General features: G+C 52.5%; 1 protein-coding gene across 4 annotated transcripts in view; it reads right to left on the bottom strand.

Moving 5' to 3' along the window:
- Positions 1–21,291, bottom strand: part of NF2 (NF2, moesin-ezrin-radixin like (MERLIN) tumor suppressor) — a 47,180-nt gene that overhangs the window by 2,156 nt on the left and 23,733 nt on the right. Inside the window, exons 10-16 of one of the 4 annotated variants that reach the window (XM_085076220.1) lie at positions 20,317–20,430; positions 17,181–17,303; positions 16,607–16,824; positions 15,861–15,966; positions 10,701–10,828; positions 8,366–8,525; positions 6,673–6,717 (exon numbers count right to left, since the gene is read on the bottom strand). In XM_085076220.1, the coding sequence (XP_084932346.1) occupies positions 6,682–6,717; positions 8,366–8,525; positions 10,701–10,828; positions 15,861–15,966; positions 16,607–16,824; positions 17,181–17,303; positions 20,317–20,430 (885 nt within the window). In that variant the 3' untranslated portion in view covers positions 6,673–6,681. Of the gene's footprint in view, positions 1–6,657; positions 6,718–8,365; positions 8,526–10,700; positions 10,832–15,860; positions 15,967–16,606; positions 16,825–17,180; positions 17,304–20,316; positions 20,431–21,291 lie in introns of all 4 variants that reach the window. The other 3 variants (XM_085076217.1, XM_085076218.1, XM_085076219.1) reach the window with 3 other exon arrangements.

The following is a 21,291-nucleotide window of genomic DNA, read 5'->3' as shown; positions in this document are numbered from 1 at the left end:
AATCCTGGGATCACCTTACAGTGAGTTAAGCCCTCAACGGAGCTGTCAGGCGCTTCCCCTCACTCCCTGCTTCTCCCCCATGGCTTTTCCTCGGTAATTCCTTCACAGCTCTAATGCCAGTCGGAAAAAAATCTGTATTGCAGAGGAAATTTCTGCAGGGGCTTAATAATCTTTCTTGGCAGCAGCTCCTGGGCCAGGCCTGGCTCTCCTCCTCCTCAGCATCCCCTGGCTGCTCCAGTGTCCCCTCCAGAGCTGGCTGGAAGGTGGGTGAGGTGGGACAGGGATTCTGTGTGCTACAGGCAGCATTTTTTCCCTCTCTAAGGCCAGAGAGGGGGAAAAAAAGGAGTGGAGAGGCCCAGGCTGCTGCCAGACCCACTGCTGGGGCCATCTGACAGGAAGCCCCATTCCTGGAAATGTTCCAGTGCCTGAAGGGGTCAAAACAGCTGGAGAAGAACTTGGGAAAAGGCCTGGAGTGACAGGATAAGGGCTAATGGCTTCCCACTGCCAGAGGACAGGGTTAGATTGGAAACTGGGGAGAAATTGCTCCCTGAGAGGATGGTCAGAGAAGCTGTGGCTGCCCCTGGATCCCTGGAAGTGTCCAAGGCCAGGCTAGATGGGGCTTGGAGCAGCCTGGGATAGTGGAAGGTGTCCCTGCCCATGGCAGGGGGTAGAATGAGATGAGCTTCAAAGACCCTTCACACCCAAACCATGCCATGATTCCATGATCTACCTGCCATCCATCTCCTTCCCAAGACTGTGCCTCTGAATCCATGCCTTCTGCAGCCTGGCTGTGGAGCCAGAGCCTCCCACCCTCCCCAGCCCACAGGAGCTCCTTCCTTCCCAGCACAGCGAGGGGAGATGGCCCCAGGATCCCCTGGCAAACCCAGTGCTCTGCTGGTGGGAAGAACAGAGTGAAGAATGGCTGCAGCTGCTCATGGAGCACAGGGAAGATGTTTCCCTCAGGCTTATCAAGGAATCCAACTGTTTCCAGCCTGGCTCTCTGCCTGTAGCTGCACATAGCTCTCCATTAACTCCCCAGATGGTTTTGGGGTCCTGGGGTACCCTGAGGGCAGCCTTAGCCCAAAGCTGTGCCTGCCTTAGCCTGGAGATCTGGGAAGCAGGGTGAGACAGAGCTCTGGAGCATCCAGCACAGGCACAGGGAGAAAGGAGAGATGCAGCCCTGCTCCTTCACTGGATGCTTTCATCCGCAACATTCAACGGCTCCTGGAGAGGATCAACTGTACTGTTTTTACCTGTGCAAGGGACCCTGAGACATGGGAAGAGCAGCCATACAGGCAGTGGGAGCAAAGATGGGTCTTGAGGAGATGGAATCCCATGGACAGGTGTGAGCACAGATTTCCCAAGAGGGAATGGGCCTGTGCCCTGTGGATCACTGGCTCCCAGCAGTGGCCAGATTTTGCCACCAGAAAGGCAAAGGCCAGGGGGGATTCCTCCCTGGGAGGATGGGGAGGCCCTGGCACAGGGTGCCCAGAGAAGCTGTGGCTGCCCCTGGATCCCTGGCAGTGTCCAAGGCCAGGCTGGACAGGGCTTGGAGCAGCCTGGGACAGTGGAAGGTGTCCCTGCCCATGGCAGGGGGGTGGAATGGGATGAGCTTTAAGGTCCCTTCCAGCAGGGACCAGGACCAGGATCAGGGCTGCCCAGCAGCTCCAAGCAGCTGCCTCCTCATATCTGACTGCAGCCAGGCACCAGAATCAACTGAGAGGAAATCAGGGCTGCTCCTGACTGACTCTGCACCACCTGTGCCAGAAGGGAAAACTCTCCCCTCCCTTTTCCCTTCTTTTATTGTTTTCCCAGCCGTGGAGCACAGGCAGGGCTACTCTCACTCCCACCACACAGACCAGTCCCGACGGATGGGCTGGGGGAAGATGGGAAGAGCCGAGGGGAGCTCCCGGGGCATCCTGACTCATCCCAGCCGGCGCCGCGGGGGCTGTGGGAGCTGGTGGGCGCGGGGAGCTCTCTGCAGGGAAATCCCACTCCTTCAACTGCTTTTCCTCTCTTTTCTGCACTGGGATGTGACAGCAAAGAGGAGAGCACCACCCTGTGCCAGCCTCTCCATCACCTGTTGGGGGGAAAGCCTCCAACACCTCCAAAAACTCTCCGCAGTCTCCACATCCCCTTTTCCTGGCCTGGCAAAGGGAAATAAATATCCCTCCCCGTAGCGTAACGCTGTGCAGGGTGATTAAGAGGGAGTTACATCCTCGTCAGTGCGGAGAAAAGGAAAAAAAAATTGATTTACAAGCAGTATTATGATAATCTCCTTCCTGCAGGAGGGAGGGTGGGCTCCCGATGCTCTACCAGAGCTATCAAGGAAAATTTAGAGGGAGAGAGAGGCAGCGCAATTAAGGGGCCTGAGCTCAAATGAATCAGGATCTGAGGAAGGGAAGAGAGGGAACAGTCCCACTCCCTGCATTCCTGCACTGGGGCTCCTCCGAGCCTGCTGCTACCCAGGGCTGCTGGACTGATCTGATTTAGGAAACACAAACAAACCAAAGCAACCCAATAAGTGCCTGGCAGGCACAGGCGGTTTGGAGCAGGTAACCCAATAACTGCAGGCACAGCACTGCTGCAGCCAGGAAAACCCAATCCAGAGAAAACCCCCGATGCTCCTGTGAGCCCCTGGAGCCAGGGCCAGCCCCACGCACCAGGCTGGACAAGGGGCTGCAACTCACACGAAGCTGCCCCCAAGCCTCCCCCAGCAGGGAGAGGTTTAACGTATCTAATTTCTTTGCTGTGTCCTTGTTTATCCTGCAGCCTGGCTGCGCTGGAGGAGAGGGGGATCTGAGCCACCTTCACCCCATATGATGCTTTCCTGCTGCCAGGAAGATCTACAGTCCCTGCTAATCATCACCCAGTGCGCCACAGACTAAATCCTCTTTATTCCCCACTAGCTGCTGTACTGCCTTTCTCCATCCCTGCCCACTCCCAAATCCCAACGGCCAGGTGGACCTTTCAATTCCCACTGTTACTTTTGAACCCAGACCCTATTTTCCTGTGATTCTTCCCCTGTTTCCCTCCCCGCTCCTCACTCCCACGCTGCCGTTTATTCTCTCTCGAGCACAACTGTCCCCCAGCCCCCGACGCTTTGATGAGCCCGTTTGAAAGGAGAAGATGACGCTCCATGTGAAGGAAACGCTTTTCAAAGGCTGCCACAGAAATAGCTGATAGGCCTGACGTTTCCTACTTTCCTCTTGCTCCTTGTAAACAAGGAAAAGAGGCTGCTGTGTCCCAGTTTAACTGCCTGGGAGTTTCACTTCCCAGCTCCGAGAGGAACCGGGAAGAAAATGAACCTGGAAGGGATGTGGCCTCTCACACGTGGGGGTGTATGGGCAAGATCCACATGGGATGAGTCTCCATCTCCTCCTGCACTTGGAAAATGTGTTCCCAGAGCTGCTCTGCCCACCAGGAATCTCCCAGCTCCCACCTTCACCCCAGCCAGGTGCCAGGCTGAGTGAGAAGCTGGCAGCCTCACTCACCTTTTCCAACCTCACAGCTTCCAAGGGAATGGAAAACGCTGGTGCTGCTGCTCCCGGGAAGTCCCTCACTGGTTGTGTGTCTGATCTGCAGCAGGCAGCCTTCCCTTTCCAGCTGGAATTGGGTTATACAGCTCATCCCTGTCCCAAAATCCACAGGGATGGATCCACAAGGATGGCAGCTCAGCCTGCTCTGTCCCACCTTGGCTCCCTCCTTTTGCCCTTCCCAGAGCATTCCTTGTGCTGGTCCTTTCCCTCTGCAGGACAAGGCACTGGGGCACATCAACACCCTCCTTCTCCCACCAAACCACTGGAGCAAAAGAGAACTATTCCAGGGAATGTGCAGCTCCAAAGTGGGAGATATGAGGAAGGGAATCCTCAGGAGATGACAGGGACCCCACAGGAATTGTGAAGTCCTCAAGGGACACATTTCAGGAATCCCTAGCACACTCCTCCAGGTGCAGCTGGAAAAAAGGGAAAAGGAAGGTGTCTGCCCAAGCTCCAGATTTGCAAAATCCTTCCACCTGTCCAGATGATGAAGGAGCCTCATGACATTTGGGGGTGGCACATCCTGTCTGCATGACGAGACACTTAGGCAGCAGTGCCATCACCAGTCACCAGTGTCCTCACAAGGACAGACCACAGCCTATCCCACAGGTGGGAGGAGGGAAGACAAGGCTGCAGAAGTCCTTTTGGCTCTGCCTCACTCATCCTTCTGTGCTTCCAGTCAGGAGCTGCTCAAAGACAAAACTGAAGCACGACCTTAAAGATCATCCAGTGTCACCCCTGCCATGGGCAGGGATACCTTCCACTATCCCAGGCTGCTCCAAGCCCCAGTGTCCAACCCAGCCGTGGACATTTCCAAGGATCCAGGGGCAGCCACAGCTTCTCTGGGCATCCTGTGCCAGGGCGTCCCCACCTTCCCAGGGAACAATTCCTTCCCAATATCCCATCTCTCCCTGCCCTCTGGCAGTGGGAAGCCATTCCCTGTGTCCTGTCCCTCCAGCCCTTGTCCCAAGTCCCTCTCCAGCTCTCTTGGAGCCCCTTTAGGCACTTAAAGAGGCTCTGAAGTCTCCCTGGAGGCTTTTCTTCTCCAGGTGAACACCCCAGCTTGGAGAGCATCTCAATGCATCTCCAAGATGATCACTACTCAAGCCAAGGGCAACACTGCACCACAACCAGGATCAGAGCCAGAAGAGGAGCCAGGAGGATCTGCAAGATCCCCGTGGGTCCCAAGTGATCCCCTGGGATTGAGCTCGAGCCCTGGAGGTGCTGAGCCTGGAGAGAGCTGCAAGCCACGTGAGAGCCTGGCAGGAGAGGCCAAGGCTGCCTGTGGAAGGACCAGAGGCTCAACGACAAAGCTGCTTGTCTGGGAACAGGCGCGGAGATTTGCTCCTTGCCTGGATACTTCAAAGGGCTTAAATCCCAGTAAATAAGCATGACTGTGCAAGAAGAAAGCAACTGGAATCAAAGACCTGATTGTGTTTTAGCAGCCTGTCCTGGGAGCTTTCCTACGGCAGAGGAGATGAGGAGGAAGTGGGTTTTTCACCCTCTGCCACAGCCTAAGTGACAAACCCTCCTGAATCAGAGCCAGCTGGAGCCACAGCACCAGCCCACGGCAGGGAGCTACGGAGAAGGGAGAGCAGCTTCCAGATGAGGTGCCTGTGCTGTGCCCACAGAGCTCATAAAAACGGATTAGCATGTTAACCACGTAATTAAACATGAAGAACTTAGCAGGCGCGTTCAAAGGCAGGCACCAAACCCCAGAGGTCACACTGCAGTGCTTGCTGTGCAGCTGCTTTAATTATGGGGGCTCCTCCCGGGCACTGGAGCGCTCCCAGCTGCTGGAAGATTCTTTCTACGAACTGCCAGGGCTTCCTTCCACCTCCTCATGCTACGGCCACAAGTGGATTTCATCCCAAATTCACCTGCCATGGAGTTTTTCAAGCCAGGTGGGATGGGATAATGGATTTCATCCACGGTCAGTCTGTCTGGAGATATCCAACACCTCCCCCACGGGTGGCCCAGACCTGCAGGGTGATCCTTTTTAGCCTCTTCCCCGTGGAAGTGCTTAGCAATGAGAGCAGCCTGTCTTGGGAACACCTGCAGCTCCCCAGAGCTGGCACAAACCCCAGACTCCAGGGATTTACAGCCCCTGGAATGGCTGGTGCAGTGAAGAACAGCACAGACCTGTGCTCCTGGGTAAACCATCCTCCTGCCTCTGCTCTTGAGATCCAGAAGGGCTGGGGAATTACTCTGTGTTTTCCAAAAGCACTTTCCACCAGCCCTGCCACCCATGAGCGCCGCTAAGCCAACACTTCCCCGAGTGCCACCGACTCCAAGCTCCCTAAACCCTGCGGCTGTGCAAGAACCACGCTCCAGGGAAGAGCAGGAAAGCTTCCCCAAACTCATCCTCCCAAAGGAGGGAGTGGATGCTCTGCACACACACAGCCTGCAGATTGAGGGCAAATCCTTGGAGGAAAGCAGGCTCTGGGAAGAAGAGACGTGGCATTAACGGAGCAGGACCCCCCAGGCTGGAGGAGGTGAGGAACAGGCAAAGTCAGTGCAGGGAGGACAACTGCTGTCCCCAGGTGTGCTGGTGACCTTCCCCTGGCCCAAGAGCCACCTGCAGACACCAGCTGTCCTCAATCCTCTGCTCTGCCTTCCTGGGATGCTTCTCAAACATCATCGTGCAGCTCTGCTCCGAGACGGAGCTGCGCATTTTTAGCCTGTTTTGACAGTTTTGGCAGCAGACTTGATGGGGTTTGGCTGTTTGTTTGGGGTTTTTTCCCTACCTCCTGAATTTCTTTTCACAGCAAACAAGGGGGGAAGGTGCTGGCTTACTTCATTAAAGAAATCTTCAAAGGCTGCCCTGCACCCTCCGATAGATTCCCAACTACTGGTGCAAAAAACAGGCGCGTTGAATTATTTAAGTGCCTCTACCTGCACTCCCCCTCTGAGGTTGCCAACTCAAGTTCTGCCAAGAAAGACGCTTCCCAGCACGGAGGATCAGGTGTAGAACAAATGCAGAGAGGCTGGGAGTGCTCCCGAGGGAGGGAGAGCCGGGCTGGACGGTGACCGCGGGCAGCCGGTCCTGCCGGAGCACAGGCAAGCTCATGCAGGGGTTAGTGCCACAGCCAGATCCCAGCATCCCCAGGCAGAGTACCTTGGAATAACCTACTTGGAATTCTCAAATGCAGATAGGTCTTCTGCCCTGGGCTTGAGGCTAAACCAGCAAAATAAAATGAACAACAAATAATAATAATAATCCTGTGTGATATAAGCGCAGGTGATTTGCGGGATCTTAGGGCTTGCCTGGAGCAATCAGCAGCTTCCAGGTGAGGCAGAGGGTTGGTGCCATTGAAGTACTGCTGGACTGATATCCCATTCCTAGTGCCCTGTGCTTGCCTTGCCTTTACCAAGGCAAAGACAAAAGCCCTGCTGACCTCCCTGAGCAGAGCAGGCTGTAATTTCCCTCTGATGTCTCCACTAATAGTCTATTATTTGGGAACCTTTGCTCCTTGCTGGGATGCAGCAGCCGGGCAGCCTCGGCTCCCTCCGGAAGGGAGGGGACAGGACAAGACTCCAGCTTCAAAGGAAGGCAAAGTGACAAGCCCTGACAGACATGGAAATGATTGCCCAGCCACCCTCTTTAAGGGAGACAAATGGGACCATCAGCTCTCTATGAACTCCTCTCTGTCAGAAGTGAAAATTTAGCAGTTTCTGTTTAAACCAAGGACTTGGAACACAGAGACAAATCTTACCAAAACCTACTGGGAGCAGAAACGCCTCCAGATTCTACAATGACAAAAGGGGCTGTGAAGATTTTTATTTTCTCTGCTCTAGTGTGACAGGAACCTGAATAGCTCCGGGCCAGCACGAGGAAACTGGCGAGCGAGCCCCGCTAGATTCATTTTCCTGCCCCAATTCAGTGATCACAAACTCCCAGCCATGAAAGTCGGCAAGAACTGATATTTCTAAATCCTTTCAGACGTAACTCTTGGCTGGGAGTAGTAAAGAGAGCAGGATTTGTTTTTCAAGCCTGGAGTTGTTACCACAGCCTGCATCCCATGCCATACGGATTTCCGAATCTTTCCCGAGGACAGCTGCTAGCGGAAAGGCAGCCAGGAAAAAGCCTTTTGCAGGGAAAAAAAGCCTTTGCAGGTGAGTGAGTCTGACCACCACATCCCAGCAAATCCATCGTGGATGTGCCCCCAGCCCCTCGTTACAGAGCCCAGCACTGAGGCAAAGGTAAAAGATGGGATGTAGAAATAAAGAAGGGGTTTTGCTCTGAGATTTCAGGTGACCCCTGGGTCAAAAGATCCAGGAAGGTTAAATTTTTGGTTAAATTTCCTGATGTCAGCCCCATTTCTGAAGGCAGGTGGCTCCAGGGAGCAGAGGTCTCACACCCCCTGCCAGCAAAGGCTTTGCTGTTAGTGACTGAAGCTGCACTACAGGTTTCTCTAGAGAGATTAAAAGAGAGGAAGAGCTTTCGGCTTTTTCCACTGAGAGCTCCAAAGTCAGGAGTATTTCTGCCCTCATTATTCACCAGACAAGCTCAGTGCTTGTAGGGAATGGCTGCAATAGGCAGAGAGGGCTTTTCCTATTCACCAGGGATGCAGATCCTTTCCAACAACATCCTTGTACAGCTTTTAAGGCTCAGCAAGACCTTCACATCCCTCCCCACACCACTGGAGAGACCAGGCTGGGTCAGGACACCAGGACCACCAGAAACCGGAATTCTCTGATCAAAGCTAAGCAGTTCAGGAAGAAAGCCTAGACCTGACAATTTCCGTATCAAAAGCAGGGTGATTTTAGGGTTCTTTTTAAAGGGTTTTTCATCAGGGAAGATACAAACTGGGGTCCTCTGATACCTTTTTAATAGTGTTGTGCTTGCTGTTGCCCCGGCTGGAGTTCTCGTTGTGCAAAATATCCAGAGCTGTCTCTCTCTCCTTGAGCTTCAGTGCCTCAATTTCTGTCTTCAGCTCGTTGAGCTGCTCCTGCAGGTGCTTGCTCTTCTCCATGTACTCCACCCTAACACACACACAAAACAGCCCTGGGTTAGCACTGACCAGCTGCACGTGGTGATGTGACACCTGACAACAGAATTATAACAGAAGCAGCTTTTCCTCATTATTTTTAGTGTGTGGAACTGATAATATCAGTTTATAGCACACAGTGAACTACCCAGAGCAATTATTTGTTCCTTATTAAAGAGGACCCAGACAGCCAACCCAGCAATAAAAGTGTAAGTTACATTATTACACAAAATTAAACCCAAGCTGGATGGTATTTTAAGTGTCCCAATTTGCAAGTGAAGCTGACACAGGTTTACACCATGCAGTGGATTAAGCAGCTACTCAGGAGAGCTCTACACCCTTGCACCTCTTCCCAAACCAGCTCCACAACCCAAATCCACTAATCTTTCCATGAGGAAGGACCATGATGTGCCGACTTGTCATGTTTAAGAGGGATTTAGCTTGTAAACTGTTTGTGAGCAAGTGCTGTACCCAAAATATCAGGTATCTTGTAGATACATAGCATCCCTGGCAGAGAGAAAGCCTCCCCAAAAAAAGAGAGAAAGGGAAAAAACCCAACCCCCAAAGCCAGCCATTGACAGGACTCACCCTGAACTGCCTTCCATGACGAAAAATCAACTGGAAAACTCACACCATGAGTTTTGTACCTGTGATTAACCCCCTGAGCCGGCTCAGAGGGCCAGCAGGGTCCAACAGAAACCCTTTTGAGTGCCAAAATTTGTAGTGAGGTTTGTCCCAGCACCCAAGGAAAGAAAACAGCCCCAGAGAAGACAGGCAAAACATCCTATTGCTTTCAGCATTTGGCAGAGCCAGCTCTCCCTGCTTAGGAGAGCAGGATGACCTAGTTAGCAACCTGGGTACAGAACCAGGAATTATCCTGTTATTTTCAGCTCCTATCTTTTTCCTTCTGGCTTCAGGAAAAGTTTTTAAAAGTTCTTAATCTCCTGTCTTTAGGTCTGTGATTTCATACAGCGGAGAGGGCACTGAGCAGAGGCAAACTAAAGCAGCCTCTGGGATCCAGGGGTGTGTCATTCCAGCCTCAGGAAGTTTTGGCCGGAGCAGGATGACAGAACCATTGTGGCTTTGATCTCCGACCCAATCAATGAACAAAGCACGTTATTACTACAGAGATTAAAATCTGATCTGCTTTGATTGCTGCTCAATTGGTAATTTTGAAGGCTACACTTACACCCTCAGGAAAACACAAGATCAAAGCTCATAATCACATCCAAACTTGCTGAACACTTTCTGTAGAGGAACATGACACAGATTCCAGGGAAAACGGGTTAAAGCCCTAACACAGGACCTTAACACACTCCAGCTATCCCACATTCCTTGGACACCCTGCAAACCCACAAGCTCAAGGCTCCAGCACTCAGCCTGATGTTAACTCCTTCCACCACTGTGCAATTCCAGCCCGAGCAGGAGCCAGGATTCCCTCATGGAGAGGAAGGGGCTGGAGCAGGGCTCTGAGCTCACCTCTGAGCAGGTGGCAGGGACTGCTCTGTGACATGAGGTCCCCACCAGGGAAATGTTCAGCCAGGACAAGCACAGAATCATTCAGGTTGTAAAAGCACTCTGGGGTTACTGAGTCCAACCATTGCCCAGCACTGCCAAGGCCACCATTGTCCCATGTCCCCAAGTGCCATATCCATATGGCTTTTAAATGACTCCACCACTGCCCTGGGCAGCTGTGCCAGGGCTGGACAGCCCTTCCTATGAAGGAATTTTCCCAATATCCAACCTGACCCTCCCTGGCCCAGCCTGAGGCTGTTCCCTCTCCTCCTCTCCCTGTTCCCTGGCAGCACAGCCTGACCCCCTGGCTGTCCCCTCCTGTCAGCAGTTGTGCAGAGCCACAAGGTCCCCCTGAGCCTCCTTTTCTCCAGGCTCAGCTCCTTTCCCAGCCCCCTCAGCCTCCCCTGGGGCTCCAGCCCCTTCCCAGCTCTGTTCCCTTCCTTGGACACCTCCACCCCCTGCAGGTCTCTCTTGTCAGGAGGGTCCCAGAGCTCCCCCAGCACTGAGGTGCCCCAGCAGTGTCAGCTCAGGGGACAGGCACTGCCCTGCTCCTGCTGCCACCCCAGGGCTGCCACAGCCCAGGTGCCCTTGGTCACACCTGGCTGCGGTCCAGCACAAATCCCAGCCCAGCCCCGACTGAATGTGTGCAACGTACTTCTCCTTCTCGATTTCCATGGACAGCCTCTTCATGTCCGTATCCTTGAAGTCGAAGGAGAGGCTCTCGCTGATGAGGTTGAAGCTTGGCAGGTCAGTGGGCAGTGCTGTGGTACTTGAGTTCATGGACTGCTGAAGAGAGAGCATGTATTAATCACTCTGAGCCTCACAAGTGTCACTACAGCAAATGTTCTGCAACGCCGACGTAAAATCAGAGCAACACTTGAGCCCAGAGACCCAAGCACCAGATCAGCCTGAAGATCCCCTTGCTCCACTCCCAGTTTGCTCCTAAATTCAAAGCCATTGCTCCTCCAGGACTCTTTGCAGAAGTAAAGAGGAGACAAAACACCACCTGCCGTCAAAATTCCTTGACGAAACTTGGTAAAATTGAGGGTTTATCACTGCTGTGTCACTTTAAGTTGGACAGAAGCTGCCTCTTGGGAGTCATCTGTCAGCTATTCAACATTAAATCAGGTTTATAAAGTTCAAGCTGCGAACAGGGACAATGTAAGACCCCGTGTGACAGCAGAGTCCTGGCACTCCAGAGCTCCCAAAAGCCTGAGAAAAGACCAATGTGACCCCAAGGATGCAATTCCAGCAAGGTCCATGGAGATATACCAACATGTTTTTATCTCCTCAGTAATTTATAGTTCCAAAGGTTTAGAAACCACTTCTAGATTCAGCTGGAAATGCTGAGATAACCCAGCGAAACACCCCTGGAACACCTGAGCAAGGATTTGGAACTTTCTTCCTCCTGCAGAATGCTTTGCTATCCCCTAGTGACACACACTGCCAGGTCCTCAGATTTTATCTGCTGCTAAAAAAATGACCCTTCTTCCTCTCAGTCAAAAATTCTGTCACATCTCTAACAAATGGGCTCATTAGGAGGAGAGGAAAAGCCTGCTGGAGTCATTGCTCTGCTCCTGCAGCACACTGGATGAGGTGGCAAACAGGGCACACGTCAAGGGTGCCACAGCAGCATCAGATGGGGCTGAGTCACAACTGCTGCCAGCCTGCTTAGCCCTGCTCTGGGATATGAAAAATCCCAAAAGATCCCCCACCTCCCTCCTGGATGCTCCTTCTCGCTTTAAGGGATTCCTGTAAGGAAAACAATGTGCCCAAACCTGGACTGGCACTGCTGGGTACCTGCTCCAACAAACGAGAGCTTGAGCTTCGGCTGGGTCTTTCTTTCCCTCATTTCTCCTCTCTGGGATACTCCAGGCACTGTTTTCAGTTAGCTCCACTTCAGCAAGACCTGCAAGCACTGGGGTGACAGATTTACTCTGCACAATAACCTGCCTTTTCCCTCACCACCAGCCTGGAATTCACAAACAGCCAGGGCTCGTTCCCAGCTCGGACAAATCTGAGAGGGACAACATTTCATCGACCGGCGAAGCTGGAACACAAACACCTCGTACAAGCATAAACAAGGTGGTGCCTCAAACTGCACTTGGCCTGGCTGGAGCATTCCAGGTGAGTTAGGACCCACATGACAAGGAAACCCAACTCCTTGCTCCCCCTCTGCTGCCAGCACAGAACAAAGCCACATTAATTCTGGAGCAGGTGCTGGAAGGGACAGCTCAGTACCTAAATTCCAGTCTCGAAGGAAAGGGGACAGGTCTGCCAAAGCACTTAACTGATTTAAATACTTGCATCCCATTGACATTCAAGTCCCTTCCCTGTAAGGCACACAGGTGTTCCCAAAGCCCCTCCCACGTGAGGTTCTCCTGTCCCTGGAGCGCAGGGGAGCCAGGAGCATCCAAGCCAGCCTGCTGGCCTTCAAACAACCTTTAGCTTGTTTTTTTTCAGCACAAGCTTTGTTGGGTTTTGTTTTTAAAAACTCCCAACAGCAGCAGTAACAGTTGAGCAGGAATTTCAGTTGCTGCAGCCATTAAGGCCTGAGCCAATTTATCAGGGTTGCTACAGCCACTTCTTTCCCTTCCCTTGGCACAGCTCTGCCATGGAGCAAGGAAAAAATTGGTGGGGAGCTCAAAGAGCAGCAGCAGTGAGGAAGAGTATGGAAAAGGCAAAGAGTGAGCAGGTTTAGGGGTCTCAAAGGCACAGGCTTGGTATATGGAGCAAAGCATTTAACAGAATCAAGGAATGGTTTGGCTGAGAAGAGACCTTAAATCTCATCCATTCCACCCCCTGCCATGGACAGGGACACCTTATACAATCCCAGGTTGCCCCATGCCCCAGTGTCCAGCCCAGCCTTGAACACTTCCACAGATCCAGGGGAAGCCACAGCTGCTCTGGGAATGCCATCCCAGCCCCTCACCACCCTCCCAGGGAACAATTCCTTCCCAATATCCCATCCATCCCTGCCCCCTGGCAGTGGGAAGCCATTCCCTGTGTCCTGTCCCTCCATCCCTTGTCCCAAGTCCCTCTCCAGCTCTCCAGGAGCTCCTTTAGGCACTGGCAGGAGCTCTGAGGTCTCCCTGGAGCTTTCTCCTCTCCAGATGAACACCCCCAGCTCTCCCAGGCTGGCTCCAGAGCTGAGGGGCTCCAGCCCTTGGAGCATCTTGGTGCTTCCTCTGGACTCTCTCCAGCAGCTCCAGGTCCTTCCTGAGCTGAGCCCCAGGGCTGGAGCAGCTCTGCAGGTGGGATCTCACCTGAGCAGGGCAGAGGGGCAGAATTCCCTGTTGCAGATTCCCTGCCATTTGCAACAATCCTGGGCAGGTCTTGCAGCAGGTGCTGTTATTTCTAATCCAGGGGCCATGGGGTGATAAAAGGAACAGGGAGCTTTCTCCATATGTGTTTGCTCACCTGGAACAAACTGCAAAGCCCTGTCACTGCATTACAGCAATTTCCTGCCGTTAATAGAGGCAAGCACCATGCTGGCAGCGGTCATCCCTCTGATCCCTCTGGAATACAGAGCGAGACGGAGGATCTGGAGGGAGCACAGAGCAAGTCAGGAGGTTTCCCCCGCAGGGAAAGCTCCTCCTGTTGCTGCCACTGCCTTTACTTTGCTGCTCAAGAATTTGGGCAAGCCCAAACTAGCCACTTACAGCTTCCACAGGACCAGAGAGGAGGTGATTGCCTTTATCTGGCACCTGAAGGGCACTGAGGGAGGCAAAGAGCTGTCGCCAAGTCCGTAAGGAATGAATTGTTTTCCAAGCCCTGATGGCCTGAGACTCAGATCCACGTCTTACTTCTCATGCATCACCTACCAGTGACATCATAAAAGCAGCCTGGGCTTCAAGGACTAAAAAGACACCGAAACAAGCTTTAAAAACCAGAATTGGAGACTGGAAAGATGAAAAACATATGTATTTAACTGTTTCTTTTGCCTTTTCTGCAGCACAGAGTTAGTTTAGGGATTGGACTCCATCTCTTAAGGGTCTTTTCCAACCTAAATGATTCTGTATCCATCCACTCCCTCTTTCCTCTCCCACTATTGGGAAGTCTTGCTTAGCTCCCAGTGTCAGGGGACAACACAGCACAAGTCTGGGATCATGGGGAAGAACAATCCCAACATTACACCCTTGTTAAGGAAGAGAGAAGCTGCCAAAGCCAGCTTTCAAAACAGGGCCCCTCCATGTGCTGGCAATCCAGGGAAGTGTAAAAGAGGATGGAAGAGCCCAGCAACGTATTTTCACCTGGATATGGACATGCTGGCCACACCAGCCTCCTTCCAACCTTGGAAAACAACAGCCATTGAGTGTGTGCAGCACAGCCCTCACCCCAGGGCAGGGAGAGGGGCAGGAGGAGCAGCAGCTGCACGAGGGGATCCTGACACTAAAATGAGGAGGAAAAAAGCATTTCCCTTCCCACCAGGCATTGGCAGCCATGTTCAGAAGGCCAGGGCTCTTTAGGGAAGGGAGAGGACACAGCCCCATGTGTCTGGAAGCAGCAGCTCTGCCTCCAGGCAGATGCAGCTGGAGGGGTGGAGCTGAGCTCCATGCAATCCCACAACATTCCCGCTAATGAGGCTCTAACTCCACAGGAACAGAGCCACCCAGCTGCTCCCCTGCACCGGGATTTGGGCAGAAGGACTTCAAGATGGGGCTCTGGCTTGACTAAGGATGGACATGGCAACACGAGGGATCATGGATGTGGAAGAGCTGCCCAAATTCCACACTGGGCTGGTGTAGTCATGCAGCAGAGTTCCAATGAGGACACACCTCTCCCTGTGCTCAAATTAAACTCAGAATTAAAAAGCTGGTGCATCCCAGAATTCTAGTGACTTGTAAAATAAGGAGCACTCCAAAGCTGGGCTTTATCCAGCACTCACTTCACTGAGTGTCCCAGAGCTGAGAGCACCTGATTATTTCCCAGCACTCTTATTTCTAACAGCTTCCAAATATTCTTGCAGGGAACTCCAGAGAATTGGGATGAAAAGTTACCTCATCTCAAGCGTACTCTAACCTGCTCCTATAAAGTTTCCAGAGAAGGGGGAAGGAGCCTGCAGGTACAAATTCAAACCTTGATGCTGGCAGGTCCATAACTCCCACGTACAACTGTCAAGCCTACTCCTGATGCTCTTCCCTTTCCCCCAGGCCAGCAAAGAACACTGGCAGGTGTGAGCTGCAGGGATGGGGACACCTGATGGGGTTTGCAGGCACAATTAGGGAAGCAGAGCAAAAGAACTGCCAGACAAGTCAGAGCAATGGTCATTTAGTCTGGCATTTTGGTGCCCGGCAGGAACCAGGACCAGATGCTTCAGAGGAAGGTGTGAAATCCTCTTAATGGACAATTATGGAATAATCTCCCTTCAAGTAAGTTTTTTTCAGGACATAAAGGTCCAGTTTATGCCCAAAGAATGAATTGACAGGTTCTGAACAGTGTTTATCCCACCTAACAAGAATGAGAACATACTTAACCCTATTTTAAAGGTTATTGCTGAGCTGCTGCACTCTACACGTGCTGGCAAAGTGTGGCTCCGACACGGCTGCTAAATTGGTTTAAAATTTGCTGCTTTAATTTCACCAGCAGCTCCTTTGCTCTCGTAGCAAGAGGTGGGTGGGGAAAAAAAAAAAGAAAAGAGCATAGTGAAGTTCTGCTGGGTGAGATGCAGGGATGAAAAGGGCAAGCACTGCTCAGGATTTCTGAGCAGCAATGAGACAGCTCAGCCCCCTCCACGGATGGGATGGAGAAGGAGGCTCCTTCAGGCTACAGAAGAGGGCATGGAACTGGGAATTACAACACAGATCTCTCTTACTGTGTAGGAAGACTTGCTGGTGATCTCCAAGAGCTTCTGCTTCGCTCTCCGCTCTGACTCGCGAGCCTCCTGCAGGTCCTGCTTGAGCTGATCAGCCTCCTTTGCCCTGCAAAGACCAACAGCAAACAGCAAAGATCAGACTGGAGCCAGCAGGAACGAGAGGATGGAGAAGCAGGAACACAATTTAGGTCTGGAATAGGCAAGAAGAGATGGAGAAGGGCTGTGTTCATCCAAGCAGAAGGGCTGACACCCACCAGGCTCTCACATGGAAAGGAGTAATCAGTTGGAAGGAAACAAGGCTGATCTTTTACTTGCTCACTGTCACATTCACCGGGGGAGCTGGGCTCGGGTATCAGGAGAGTGGAAACACCAGTTTTAACAAGGAGTGAAGTCTCTAGGAGCTGGGAGAGCTCAAGGCTAACCTGGAACAGAGCTCACAACTGGATAGGAGAACTGAACAAGTGAGAGATAAGTAGAGGAATAAAGAGAGAACAGGGAATGTAGATCTACCACCCAGAAGAAAAATAACCCCCAAGTGTTATTAACGTTGTCAAATACTTTGGGGAATGCCAGGGGTTGCAGAAAGCACCCAAAAGCAGAGCTGGCTTTTGGACAGGGAAACCAGCTGGGCCACAGGGGCATTTCCTGTTGGACACATGTGGGAAGCTGAGGGAGGATAACCCAAGGGATAACTTGAAGGGGGTGGGAAGCAAAGGAGAGGCAGCTGCAAAGTTGTACCCTCTGACCTCCTCTCCGACTCCTCGGCCATTTTCAGCGCCAACATCTCTGCCTCCAGCACCTTCTGCTCCATCAGCCGCTTCTCCTCCTCGGTGCGGATGGCCGTGGCCTTGATTCGCTGCATCTCCTGCTCAGCCTCGGCCGCCTTCTGAGCCAGCAGCTTGGCCTCCTCCTCCGTGATCTGCGCCTTCTCCGCCAGCAAATCCGCCGTCTCCTCCGACCTCATCTGACAATTCCAGGATATGAAGCCGTTAAGCACAGCCAATGTCTCCCCAAACGTGCCCTCAGCCCCGAGCTGCTCGCTCCGCCATGCTCCATAGAATCCCTCCCTTCCATGAAAGCCTGCAGCCGTCTGCCGCCAAGGCCAGGATGTGCCCAGGCTCTGTCCCAAATCATCCTCTTTGTGCTCCTCCCAAGCAGCCCAGCAGGATGAAATAGCTCCATCCAGCCTGCTGCTCACTGGCCGCTGGCAGCAGTTTGGGAGCAGTCTTAGGACAGTCATAGTCATTTCCAAAAATGCTTTCGCAGTGGAAAGAGCGAGGAGCAGCTGCAGTGCTTGGGAAACGACTCCCAGGGACCTACCAGAGCCTCGTTGGCCATTGTTGCCTCCTCCTTTAGCTGCATCAGCCTCCTCTCCAGCTCATCCCTGGTCCTCTCAGCCTCTTCTCTCATTTGCTTCTCTCGTGCCAGGCGCTGCCGCTCCATCTGGGAAAAAGGGATTGGGGAAAGCAAGGAGAAAAACACACATGAGGAAGGTTTTCCATGGATGAGAAAGAGTCACAGGTGGGGGTCAGAGCACTGCTGCCTCCTCTCTGCTTAGCGACATGAGGAACGTCCCTGCATTGGGGTGACCTGATCAAAGAACAGAATCGCAAAATCATTTTGGTTGGAAAAGATCTCCAAGATCATCAAGTCCAACTGTTCCTCCAGCACAGCCAAGGCCACCCCAAACCCATGCCCCCAAGTGCCACAACCACACATGTTTTTAACACCCCCAGTGATGGTGATTCCACCATTGCCCTGGGCAGCCTGGTTGATGCTCACTTGAGAAGTGCCATTCCTAAGACAACTGCCATCCTTTGATCAGGCTGTCACTCACAGCATGGCCACAGAAGCTGCCTGCAGGTGATGATGTCCCCAGACAGTGCCTTCCTATGCCAAATCACAGGGCAGAGCTGGAAAAGTGCATCCTAAAATCTCCAGCTTAACTCTCTGGAGTTTCTTACTGCAGGACTGGGTTTAGGGCAGTCCGAGGGCATCTTCCAAACACCAAGTACAGACACAGTCTGTGGCAGGAGGCTGAAGGACAAGGATAGCTGCTCCTTTTGATTAGATACCCAACCCAGCATCCTGGAACCTTCACTTCCATTCGTTTAGAGCAAGGTCACACAGCATGCAACCACCTCTGGCAATTCCTGGATACAACACACCCTGTTTGCAGGGAACAGCAACACTTCTCCAGGAGGGGAAGATCTAAGCCACCAGGATCTGCCAGCTCTTCTCAGAAGATGCTGGGAGGATTGTTGTGCCTAGGGACTGCCTCTCCACTAGCCAAGGGTCCAAGGGAGCCATTGGGCTAATTAACACACTGAGTTTAATCCCTCCAGCCCCACAGGGATGGGGCATTATAAATATCCATGCTGCAGCCAGGACAGGAGACCTGCTGGGTTTAATAAGGGAAGGAAGTGAGACAAGCCACATTTCTCTGCTCGTTGGACACCAGCTGTGCTCTGAAAGCGGGACGCCCACTGTTCCAACCGTTCTGCTTCCTTCTATTAAAGGTTCCCCTCATTAATTATCATTATGATCTGCATCCCGCTCAGGGCTTCCATTAACAAGAATTCCTGATCTAAAAGGGCTATCTGAAAGCAGTTAACAAGTGTGGATGCTGGGGAGGGAGGGGGGAGCAGGGCAGACAGCACGGTGGTTTGCTCAGGACAGGGCAGCCAGCCCAAGCAGGAGCCTGACCTTTCCCATGGAGCCCAAGGGCTCTGGATTTGGGACCTCACATGCTCCCTCCCAGTGCCCTCACCTCTCCCAGCAGACCAAAGAAGCACAGGACCTTGGGTCTGGTGTTATCCAGATACATCAAAAACTCACAGATTGTAAAACTTGAAGACTCATGGAATCATTAAGGTTGGAAAAGCCCTTTAAAACAGTCTAACCATTATCCCAGCACCACTGTGTACACCACAAAACCATATCCTTAAGTGCCACATCCACTTTGAACTCCTCCAGGGATGGTGATTCCACCACTTCCGTGGGCAGCCCATTCCAATGCCTGACCATCCATCCCTGAAGTCACCACCACTTGGACACTGCACTGCTCCTTCCAAGGAGGACCTTCTGCTCCACTAAGGACATGGCTTAATGAACATGGTGGTGCTGAGTTGATAGCTGGACTTGGAGACCTTAGGAGCTTTTCCAGCTTTAATGGTTCTATAATGCCAACTCCTTACTGAGCAGAGGAATCCCTGTGGGAAACACAAAATTCCCCTTCCCCAGCAGAGCTTGTAGTGGCTCACGTCCTGTCTTCTCCTGTCACTCCACAAGCTACAGGAGGGAGAACTGCATCAGGAGCTGCCTGAAGGACAAGTCACATCCCCCCTCCAGCCCAGCTGAACACCTCAACACCACACAAGCATCTTGGGAGGTGCCTGAGAGACAAGACCCATCTCATCTCCAGGCCAGTTGAGCACCTCAGTGCCACACAAACACCAAAACAGGTGCCTGATGGACAAGCCATGTCCCACCTCCAGGCCAGCTGAGCACCTCAACACCACACCACGCATCCTGGAGGCACATGAAGGACAAGACAAGACCCATCTCCACATCAGGTGAGCACCTCAACATCATGCAAGCACCTTGGGAGGTGCCTGAGAGACAAACACATCCCATCTCCAGGCCAACTGAGCAGCTCAGTATCACACAAACACCAAGAGAGGTGCCTGAAGGACAAGCTATGTCCCATTTCCAGGCCAGCTGAGCACCTCTGCCCCACCCAAGCACCTGTGTGGCCACACTCCAACCCAGCAACACACCAGACCCATGAGCACAAGCCCCTGCTGGGTGCAGTGACTGCTCTGGCTTCCCCTGCTCGTCTCTAGTGGCTTCCCTGCCAAAGGGCCATTTACATTCCGAGCACCAGTGCTCAGATTAGCTGTGTGGGTTTCAGTGAGTAGAAAAGGTCTACGAGCAGAAAACAATGATTCATACAATTCAATTTGCTGATCTCTGCTCGTGGGCTCCACACCGCTGCCTCCGCCGTGCCGTGCCGGCCGCCCGGGCTGACCCGCAGCACGGAGAGAGGCCAGCATGGAATTAGCATTCCAGGCTGCACAGCCCGGAATGTCGGCGTGCATTCCATCACCCTGCAATTAGAAAATGAGGCAAAGAGCTACAGCAGAGCACAGCTCCTCCGCACAGCCCCTGGTTTATCAGCTGGCCCAACACACATCTTGCCACGCGCTTGCAGACACTCAGGGCAGCTCTTCCCTCCTGTCCTCCTGGTTTTGTTTCCAAATTGGGGGCTGGACTCAGGCTGCCATCAACCTGCAGAGCCAAGCTGAGATGACTGGAGAGCTGGGAGCAGGCTACTAAAAAACCTTCAGCTGGACCTTCCCTCAAAGCTGCTTTGATGTCGTTCCAGAGACCTGTCCTTCCCAAGCCCATCTGCATTCCTGATTTTGGCTCGCTGGTTATGGGACATGTGGCTCACCTGCTTCCTGGCCTTCTCCTCCCTGGCCTGTGCTTTCATCTGCTGGACCTCCAACGAGTCTGCCTTCCTCCTCCTCATGAAGAGGTCATGGTTCCCAATGCACAGCTGAAGAATCTGTTCCAGTCAGGGGTGAAGAGCAGAAAGAAACAGCTGTACACGTGATGGCGATGAGGTGGTTTGTATTCTTGACACACAAAAACACTAGAATTGCTTTGATTTGGTGCTTGTTAGTGCTTCCACCCACTGAGCTCCAACCCTGTGAGCTCACACAGCCGTAGGAGGGGCAGGGAGCCAGGTCCCACACCAAACACCAGCTCCTGGGTATAGCAGCTCTTTGCAGAGACCAATTTTCTGTGCCTCCAGCACAGCACAGGTGTTGTTTTACACCCACCCTAAAAAGGCAAGAGGCCAAATAATGAAATAAAAATTTCTAGAGCTCTGGCCAGTTCCCTGGTTCTTGCTGCCCCCTTTCTTTAGGCTCAAGATGAATTTGCACCTTCTCCCAAGTGTATGTTTAAGGCATTGAGATTAAAAAATAAATTAAAAGGAAAAAAGAAGGAAACCTACTTTCCACTTGGACAAACAGAAGGCTTATCAAAAACTTGCTTGGGCATCTTCAAATACCTTTGCTGAAGGGATTTGAGCCCCAGTGTGGTTCCTTCTCTGGTAAGGACCAGGGAGGTGGCAATGCTAGAGGAGGGTTAGCACAAGGTGGGCACACAGAGGAGTGAAAAGACTTTTTTTGGCAATAAAAGCAGGGTTCTAAATTTGGATTCTTTTCTAAAGGACTGATTTACATGATCTTCTTCCATTTCATAAAATCACAGAATCATGGCATGGTTTGGGTTGGAAGGGACCTTAAAGCTCATCCAGTGCCACCCCCTGCCACGGACAGGGACACTTTCCTCTGTCCCAGGGTGCTCCAAGTCCCATCCAACGTGGCCTTGGTCATTCCAGGGATCCAGGGGCAGCCAC

This window comes from Lichenostomus cassidix, chromosome 15 (assembly GCF_008360975.1).
Source record: "Lichenostomus cassidix isolate B80296 chromosome 15, HeHo_3.0, whole genome shotgun sequence".
Taxonomy (NCBI): Eukaryota; Metazoa; Chordata; class Aves; order Passeriformes; family Meliphagidae; genus Lichenostomus; species Lichenostomus cassidix.
This window is presented reverse-complemented; position numbering and strand designations above follow the sequence as displayed.